Source organism: Elephantulus edwardii, unplaced genomic scaffold, assembly GCF_000299155.1.
Source record: "Elephantulus edwardii isolate Elephantulus edwardi_28Jun2011 unplaced genomic scaffold, EleEdw1.0 scaffold00159, whole genome shotgun sequence".
Classification (NCBI taxonomy): Eukaryota; Metazoa; Chordata; class Mammalia; order Macroscelidea; family Macroscelididae; genus Elephantulus; species Elephantulus edwardii.
Window position 1 is genome coordinate 7,350,437 of NW_006399909.1, and position 10,010 is coordinate 7,360,446.

Sequence of the window (10,010 nt, forward strand, 5' to 3'; positions counted from 1 at the left end):
CATGGCCTGGATCAGGTGCACCTTAGTCTCTAGATTGACATTGTTGCTCTTCAGTACCCTGGAGAGGTCTCTGACAGTAGATTTTCCCAATTCAATTGATATTGTATTTCTTGACTGCTAGTCTCAAGAGTGTGAATTGTGGAACCAAACGAGCTGTAATTGTTAACAAGCTCAATCTCTTCTCCATCTATCATATCTGATAGAGAAGTTCTCATATGACACAGCCAGTGTCACAATGAATCAGAAGAAATGTGAAGGAAATGGCTCTTGTTATTGATAGGTATCGTTGAGTTGTTTCCAGCTTCTCATGATTCTGCACAAAACTGAATGTAACACCGTCAGGTGCTATGTCATCATGCAATCACTCTGTGCTTTAACTGTAGCTTCTGTGTTAATTCATCTCACTAAGAGTCTTCCTCTTTTTTGTTCACTGTCCACTTGACACTTTGTCCAACAAACTTGAAATCCTTTTCCGGGGACGATCCCTCCTGATAGGCAAGATAATTTTTAACAAATGCAGCTGGAGCTTGCCAAAGTTACAAAAAAGCCCAAAATTACAAATGTTCTTACTTCTATGAGTGTGCACATGTGACTGGCTGCCCATGGATGTAGAAAAATCACTTGATCTCTCTATTGAATTATTCAACAGAAGCACTTATCCATCACAAAGCACTCTAAGTATGATATCACTCTAACTTACGGAATGTACTTCCACATGAGAGCTCTGAATCAATAGCTTTACTTGCTTTATTTTGGTTCTATAAATGGATCTGAGGAAGGGTTTGTTTTAGAAAGAAAATAGAGGGTTTCTCAGTTTTGATAAATTATAATATGACTATTGCTCATTGAGTTTGCTTGAGAATCTGTCCTTGTAAAATGCTTTCTATAATTAAATTTGACTGTCTTGGCACAGAACTAGATAAACCACTGAGTAAAGATCAGCACTTATATCTGCTCAAGTCTACATGACCATCTCAAATGACATTTTTGGGAAGTCTAATTGTGAAAGATTAATCTAGAGCAAAATAATTAGGTCTGAATTTCAGAACTCCCTTCTTGAGGATGTTTATACCAAAAAATAGTGTTTCTTATTTTTTCAGGAATGAAGAAAATTGAATATGTATTTTTAAATAACTGTATCAATGAGCCATTCTTAAATGAGCTTCAGTTAGTGTTAAATCACTGTCATTATCATAAAATAGGATATAAAGGGACTAGAAAATGCAGTCAGCAATTTACAAGTAGGAGAGGACAACATCAATGAATGAGAATTCCTGAAGATTAAGTCTCCTTATGCATGAAACACTTTTACTAATCAGGTGAAAAGAAAAGCTATTGACTGGTGGAAAAATGGCAATGCAATTTCAGAGAAGGGTCTCGACATGAAAGGTTATAAACTCCACAGAGCTTGCGGGAGAAAAAAAAAAAACAAGACTGATAACCAAATTACAAAATGAGCAAAAGACATGGAAAGAGTTTTCACAGAGGAAGACACTCAGATAGCAAACAGACACATGAAAACATGCTCAAAATCACTGATAATAAGAGATGGCAAATAAAAACCGTAAAGAGATACAATCTCATCCCAGTAGCAGTGGCAAAGTTTAATAGGATGGCAAGCAATACAATAATGTGGAGAGGTGGGAACTCTTATACACTGTTGGTGGGATTGTAAATGGTACAACAATTTTGGAAAGAAATTTGGCATTTCCTCAAAAAGCTGAACCAAGAAACTCCATTTGACCAAGCTATTGCATCGTAAGGAATATACCCAGAATGAAACCATGATACAAATAAAAATTTGTACTCTGATGTTCATAGCAGCATTATTCACTATAGCAAGAAATAGAAACAGCTCAAGTATCCATCAACAACCAACTGGATTGAAAAATTGTGGTATTTTGACACAATGAAATACTATGCAGCACTCAGGTATAATGGTGTTGAAAAATAACATATGACATGAAAGAAGTTGGAAGGAATTATGCTGAGTGAACTAACTCAATTTCCTAAGGACAAACACTGCATAAGACCATTAATGTGAAAATATAAGGTTACTAGTTTAGTGAGCAGAGGGAGAGGGTGAAAGAATTAAAAAAATCGAGTAGGGGCCTGAAGAGGAAGAGGCCATTGTGGGCATATGGTAATGATAATTTTTTAAAACACAATCCATGAGAATGAGAATATGGAACACAATGTGAATAGAGGAATGCGTGAAGCAACGTATAAGAATTTTGTATGCAAACCAATATAAAATAGTAATATAAATTATGCTATTAAAAAGTCCTTTTTGAAGAACAAAAACATTTATGTGGCTTATCATTTTATATGCTCTTCATACTGCTTCCCCTCATATGTGTTACAGGAGTCATCAGAACTGCCTTACATAACATGGACAGAGAAGCCAGGGAACACTACTCAGTGGTCATTCAAGCCAAAGACATGGCTGGACAAGTTGGAGGGCTTTCCGGCTCCACTACGGTCAATATCACCTTGACTGATGTCAATGACAACCCACCTCGGTTTCCTCAGAGTAAGTACATATCTCATATTACTTAACTTTTTGTTACTAGTGTCATCCTAAATGTTACTTTTTTTTTTTAAATCTTTCCTATATGGCCTTCTTTCAGATGTGGTAAAAAAAAATACTTCACCTAATATTAAGTAGTCAACATTTTAACTAGTTGACTACTTAACATTAGTGCTCAGGTCTTTCTCTCATAGGGTCACTATGAGTCGTCTACAACTCCACGGCACCTAACAACAATAACAAAACAACATAGAGAGAGCTATGTTGGCCTAGTGGACAGAAAGTGATGCTACCAAGCCCAAGGTGGGTGATTTTAATCTGCAGCCCTCAGGCCTGGTTTAAATTGTCTTTTGACAAATATTCTTCTGAGTGGTATAGCACTGGTCTGTGTATTGCTCTACAGAGGTAACTTGCGGTTGCTGTGATGCTAAACACTGTGACAATGATGTGTCAAATGTGATAATGGTTACCCATGGTAAACAGTGGAGCTCCCCAATTAAAACAAGCTTGGAAGCAGGAGTGGCATCCACTTTTGAAATGGCTTGTCTCCAAAAACTCTATGAACAGTGCTCATGTCTTTCATTCATAGGGTTGTTATGAGTCGTCTAAGACTCGACGGCACCTAACAACAATGTAATGTTAAGTAACAGATACTGTGTTAAGAACTTTAGTTTCTGAACTTTGACTTTTAACCCTGGTTTGTATCCTGCACTCGGTATAGCATGCTCCTTGTCACCAGATTTATCTGTCACACTTTAATAAAAGTCTACTGCTCATCCCTTACCTGTCCTGCGCAACTGTTTCCTTTGAACCCTTAAGCTCCTTTGCTGTTCCCACTGTCTGAGGTCCTGCGTAGCACCTTTCTTAAGGGAGCCCTTACCACAACAATGTCTACACAGCACTGTAACTTGATTCACTAGTCATTCCTCACCACACCATACCCTTTGGAAATGGAAATTTTGGGTAACTTGGGGCCTTCACGGTTTACTTTTATACCCTTAGGGTTCTCTTTTAATGAAAATTAATAAGAAATCAAGGTAAATAAACATAAATACCACTGGGGGGAAGAATTTTAGTTTCCACTGATATCATGATTGCATACTAAAACCTATGTAGTGGTACAAATAGAAGAAGGGTGGACAATGTCCTCCCATGCGATTTACTGCCTCTGAAGTAAATAAACTGTCCTTGGAGGGTCAGCTGTGGGTTGGTCCTGACTCTACAGTAAGCAACAACAACAACAACAACAACAACAACAGTGGTGCTAAGTAATTTTACCCTGCATTTGCTGAAGTTTTATTGAAGTGTTTGCAAAAGTATTAAAGTATGTTTTAACATAGAAATTACAGGCCACCTTTTCTTTTTCTTTTATCATTTATTCAACAGAATATTTCCACATGTGTATGTAAATACAGATAAAGCAAGTTATATTATTTCTATAAGATGAAGGAGCATGAAGTTGTTGTTGTTAAGTGCCATTGACAAGACATTTGTAGACAACAATTGTAGACAACACATAGTGACCTGTAAATGAAAAACCTGAACATTTGTATAACTTTCATTGTTTCTTGAAGTTCATAGGGTTTACAGAGGCAAGCTATTTCAGAAGTGGATGCCACTCCTGCTTCTCAGCTTGTTTTAATTGGGGAGCTCCACCAAACACTGTCCACCATGGGTAACCATTATCACATTTGACACATCAGTGTCACAGTGTTCAGAATCACAGCAACCACAAGCTACCTTGTACAGCAAATGGACAGATCAGTGCTATGCCACTTAGAAGAATGTTTGACAAATACTATTAAAATCAGGCCTGAGGGCTGCAGATTAACTTTACCCACCTTTGGTTTGGTAACATCACTTTCTGTCCACTAGGCCAACTGAGCTCTCACTATAAAAATTTAAGAGAAATAAAATTAATAAATGACATTTTTAAACTCTAGAAATATTATTATGATTAAAATAGCATGTTGAATTTTTAACTTTAGAGTGTATCAACACTGTTTGTGATTATGCTACTAATATATGCTCTTTACTGACTGCAAATTCAATACATAATAAAGATACAATAAATTTTTTTATAGTATAGACAGCATCTCCAACTCTCTCTTACTATATGCCCTAAAATACTTTTAATAACTCTAGGCCAAATAACATTGTATATATGTACTGAAAATTGGTAAAATTATGATGAACATGGAGAAATATTTTCATAGCTTTATAATTAAAAATTACAAAACATCAGTTGATTGTGAAGACAATTAACTTACAAGAAAACAGGATAAACGTATGTTCTCTGGGTGAAGTCTTTTCATATACATGAATCTATATTTTTTCAGTAATATACTGAATTTCAGTAACTGACAAATCTAAATCCAGCAAGTGTGAAGACATGTTTAAAATTTTGGTATGGAAATGGTAAACTTCTAGTGCTTCCAATCTAACTTATTTTAAAAAAAAATTACACTCAGGTTACACTAATTACATTGTTTGGTTGCAAACTTATGTGGTGTCACCATGTACAAAATAACTTATGCAACATTATTCACAGTGGTTATATGTTGGGCTTCTGACCAAAAGGTTAACAGGTATGAAGTCAGTAACTTCTCCCCTGGAGAAAGATGGGATAATTTGCTCTGTAATAGTTCAGAGCATTGAAGCAGAGGAGAAGAATTATCTGAGAGGAATGTATGATTAGACATTAGATGTGTGGCAACAATCTGGAACAAGAGATTCATTGTAAAGAGGACTAGGGAGTGGGAAGGGAGACAGAGAGAAGAAATGTGTAACAGTAAATGAATTAAACACACTGTGAGGCACATAGACGGGAAACGGTAAGTAACTCAAAAAGTGAATGCCTGTGAAAAAAATGTCTGACTTCAGGACTAGTAAGAAAGTTTGCAAATCAAAAGAAAAAAGAAATCCAAAAAACAAGTTCACAGCTTTGGAAACCAAATGGGACAGTTCTTTCAGGTCTGGTTGCTATGAGCAGATTTCTACCCAAAGAAAAATGGGTTTGGTTTTGTTTTCTCATTTATCCATGAGCATTATAACTCATCATCTAGCTATATAATAACTTAAAAAAAACCCAGCAATTTCCCCTCCTCTCCCCAAAACAATACAAACAAAGAAAACAAAACACACAACTGAACATACTACCACTGAGTAGATTCTGAGTCTTGGAAACTTTCCAATGGTTTTCTAAGATTTTAAATCTTTAAAAGAACAAGAATCATCTTTCTTCTGTAGAGCAACTGGTGTAATTAAACAACTGACTTACGGACTTTTTGGTAACCCATCAACTTTTTGGTTGACAGCCTGCCATTTTTAAGTACAATGACATCAGAGATGCATAGCTTTATATGTTATGAGAAATCTTGTATGATTCTCAGACAAATATTGACTTAATATAGGTATTGTGCTCAGTTATTTCCATAGATTTAATAAATCTAAACACACTTTACTACCAAGCCAAGGGTGGGTGACTTTTAATCTGTGGCCCTCAGGCCAGTCTTTCATTGTTTTTGTTCAGACATTCCTCCAGGTCGTATAGCGCTGGTATACCAGGTGCCCTACAGAGGTAACTTGTGGTTGCTGTGAGGCTGAACACTGTGACACTGATGTGTCAAATGCGATAATAGCTGGTTACCCAATGCTGACTGAAAGTGGGGTGGAGCTCCCCTATTAAAACAAGCTTGGAAGGAGGAGTGGCATCCACTTCCTCAATAGCTTGCCTTCAGATACCCTATGAACCTGGAGAGAGGATGAGAGACACCCAAGCATTGAGGACTCCCCTTCCTAGGGTCGCTATGAGTCGCCTGCTACTCGATGGTACCTAACAACAACAACACACACACTTAATTGCTCGTTTACCTACTATTTCATTATCCAGTATTTTATACTGATGGCATTAATAAAAATCTACTACTCTGACTATTAGTGATTAACTCTGGTACCAGAGTAATGTACATCTTGGAAAAGAATTACTTAGATGTGAAATAAGAGTAATGTTAGCAGTCATAGCTAAGGTCATGTGTCAACTTGGTTGGGCTATTCTTCTCAGTGTTTGGCAGTGTGCTTAGGAGCTGTACTTAGGCAGTTATGGGATGAGGCAATGATCCTTAATTTTTGTGATTTGATGCAGGCATCTTCTATTTTTGTATAATGCCAACTTTTGTACAATATCTCCATCTTGGGGACATAATTATGTGGATAGCTGAGTGAGGCATATGTGTATAATTAAAAATGTATAAAAAAGATGTCCACTCATAGAGATCAAGTAGGTTTCTAAGTGTTTCTCTTGTGGCATGAGCTTTTCACAGTTATTCTGACACCTCTTTTTTAACCTGTCTGATAGACCCATCTTTTCTTTTACTGTTACTGTGCCTGACTCTAATGTCAGCACACAAAACCTTGCAAAAAATTTAATTTTTTCTTTTCTTTTTTAAAAATATACTATGAACTGACAAAGCAAATAAGTCTGTTGTAACCTTTCTGCTGTAATTTAATGTAAAGCAAACAGGTTCAGTGCACTTATTGCTAAGGAAAAGACTGAACCAGAGAAAATAATTGTCATCACAAAATCTCTACAGAGAAGCAAAGGCAAGGGCCAACAATTCAGGATGAAAAAAAATACTTTTTCCATCAGAGGCAGCAAGAGAGTCAGGAATATTGACAGTATTGTCCTTGTTCAATTAGAAGAAAAAGTCTACTCAATTCAACAAAGATTAATCATCACATAGACTTATCTTGAGTTAATAATTAAACAAAGACTATTCAATTAAAGATCAACAAAACACAGATATACATTCCTCTGGTATTCCCTGCTTTCAGCCATGATCCATCTAACATTAGCAACAATATCCCTAGTACCATGGCCTCTTCTAAACTCAGTCGGTATTTCTGGCAGTCCTCTGTTGATGTGTTGTTCTAGTTGTTTTTGGATAATCTTCAGCAGAATCTTGCTTGCATGTGATATCAATGATACTGTATGATAATTTCCACACTCTGTCAGATCACCTTTCTTTGGAATGGGAACAAATATAGATCTCTTCCAGTCAGTTGGCCAGGTAGTTGTCCTGCAGATTTCTTGGCACAACGTGGTGAGCACATCCAGGGCAGTGTCTGTATTTTGAAATATGTCAATCGATAACGCTATCAATTCCTGGGACCATCTTTTTTGGCAATTCTTTCAGAGCAGCTTGAACAACTTCTTTCATCACCACAGGCTCTTGTTGATACATTGTTTCATGAAATTTTTTTGTGTCTGCCAATTCCTTCTGGTACAATGACACTGTATATACTCTTTCCATCTTCTTTTAATACTTCTTGAATCATTTAACATTCTTACCAAAGAATTGCAACTCAAGGATTGAATTTTTTCTTGATTTCCATTTTACTGTGTGTGCCGTAACAAAGTGTGGCTGACTCTGAGAAGAGTGGAAATTCCCGAACATTTGATTATGCCTATGCAAAACCTATACTTGGACCAGGAGGCAGTCATCAGAAGAGAGCAACGAAGCAATGCATGTTTCAAAATTGGAAAGGATGTATGCCAGGGGCGTGTCTTATCACCATACCTTTTCAATATATATAGATTATCTGGGAGGCTGAGCTCTATGAGGAGAAATGTGGCATCAGGATTAGAGGTAGACTCAACAGTCTGCATTATGCAGATGACACAACACTGTTTATTGAAACTGAGAAGGACCTGAAGCTCTTGTTGCAGAAGGTCAAGGAGTGAAGCCTTTGATATAGATCAAAGCTGAACAATTTCAAGAATACAAAGATTTTCACCACTGGGCTGATTGCCAGCATTGTGATAGATGGTGAAGAGATTGAGATTGTTGACAACTTCACTTTGCTTGGTTCCACAATCAACACTCTTAGAACCAGCAGCCAGGAAATGAATTGCATTTCATTGAATTACATTGGGAAAGTCTGTTGTCAGAGACCTCTCCAAAGTACTGAAGAGCAGTAATGTCAGTCTGGAGATTAAGGTGAACCTGATATGGGCCATGGTCTTTGCAATCACTTTCTAAGCATCAGAGATCTGGACAATGACTATGGATGAGAGAAGGAGAATTGATGCCTTTGAGCTGTAGTGTTGGAGAAGAATATTGACTATACCAAGACTGCCAAGAGAATGAGCAGGTTTGTCCCAGAAAGAGTTAAACCAGGCTGCTTCTTGGAGGCAAGGATTCTAAAGTTTCATCTGACATACATAGACATGTTGCATGGAGGGACCAGTCACTAGAAAAGAATGTCATGCTTGGGAGGGTGGAGGGATAGCGCAGGAGAGGAATACCGTCTATGAGATGGATTCATTCAGTGACTAGGGTAATGGGGATAGGTTTGTCAGAGACAGTGAGATTGACACAGGAAAGCTCGGAGTTTGAGACTCTTGGTGTAGGGTTGCTATGAGTCACAGGTGACTCAAAGGCACATAACAACAACAACAACAATTAAAGGTTACACCTTCATGTGCACATAGAACCCATTATACTCTTATTTTGGGAGTATCGTATACTCAAGTGCAGTTTTTCATATCTAAGTACTGTATACTGTTAAGACAATGTGTAAATCAAGCAAATAATGTTCACATATTTTGTTTGAAAGGGTAATTATTGCTATAATATAGTTTATACCCTCTTATCCAACTTGTGTAAATAATGTCTTTACACATAAAAAGCATATGTTTGAAAGAAGAAAAACTTGTTTTGTTTGCATCTTGATACTCTGTTCTCACAAACATGATAATTGTTGTTGTTGTTGTCATGTGTCTTTCTCTCTTGCATTGTTTCTCCACCCTCCCAAGCATGATGACCCTCTCCAAGACCCAGTCCTTCCTTGTAACATGTCCAAAGTATATCAGACAATGCTTCAGAATCTTTGCTTCCAAGAAGCAACCTGCTTTCACCTTCCCCAGGATAGTCCCATTTGTTCTCCTAGCAGTCCATGGTATATTGAACACCTTTCTCCAGCACAGCTCAAAGGTATCAATTCCCTTTCTATCATCCCTAGCCATTGTCCAGCTCTATGACACGATTATGAAGACTATGGCCTGGGTCAACTGACCGGAAGATCTATATATGTTCCCATTCCAAAGAAAGGTGAACTCACAGAGTGCGGAAATTATTGAACAACATCATTAATGTCACATGTAACCAAGATTCTGCTGCCAATTATCAAAAAATGACTGAAGCAGCATATCAGCAGAGAACTGCCAGGTGTGCAGGCTGGGTTTAAAAGAGGCCATGATACTAGGGATATTATAGCTGTTGTTGGATGGATCTTGGCTGAAAGTACAGCGTTCCAGAGAAATGTCTGTGTTTCAGTGACTATGGAAAGGCATTTGATTGTGTATATCACAACAAACTTTGACTGGCTCTGAGAATAATAGGCATTTGACAATGCTTGAATAAAACCTATACTTGAACCAGGAGGCAGTCATCAGAATGGAGCAAGGAGACACTGTATG

General features: G+C 37.3%; 1 protein-coding gene across 1 annotated transcript in view; it reads left to right on the forward strand.

Annotated features, from left to right (window-relative positions):
* The window catches only part of LOC102858271 (cadherin-18-like), a 634,275-nt gene that overhangs the window by 378,799 nt on the left and 245,466 nt on the right, over nucleotides 1-10,010 (forward strand). Inside the window, exon 4 of the mRNA XM_006895123.1 lies at nucleotides 2,366-2,533. Coding sequence (XP_006895185.1) covers nucleotides 2,366-2,533 — 168 coding nt within the window. The remainder of the gene's footprint in view (nucleotides 1-2,365; nucleotides 2,534-10,010) is intronic.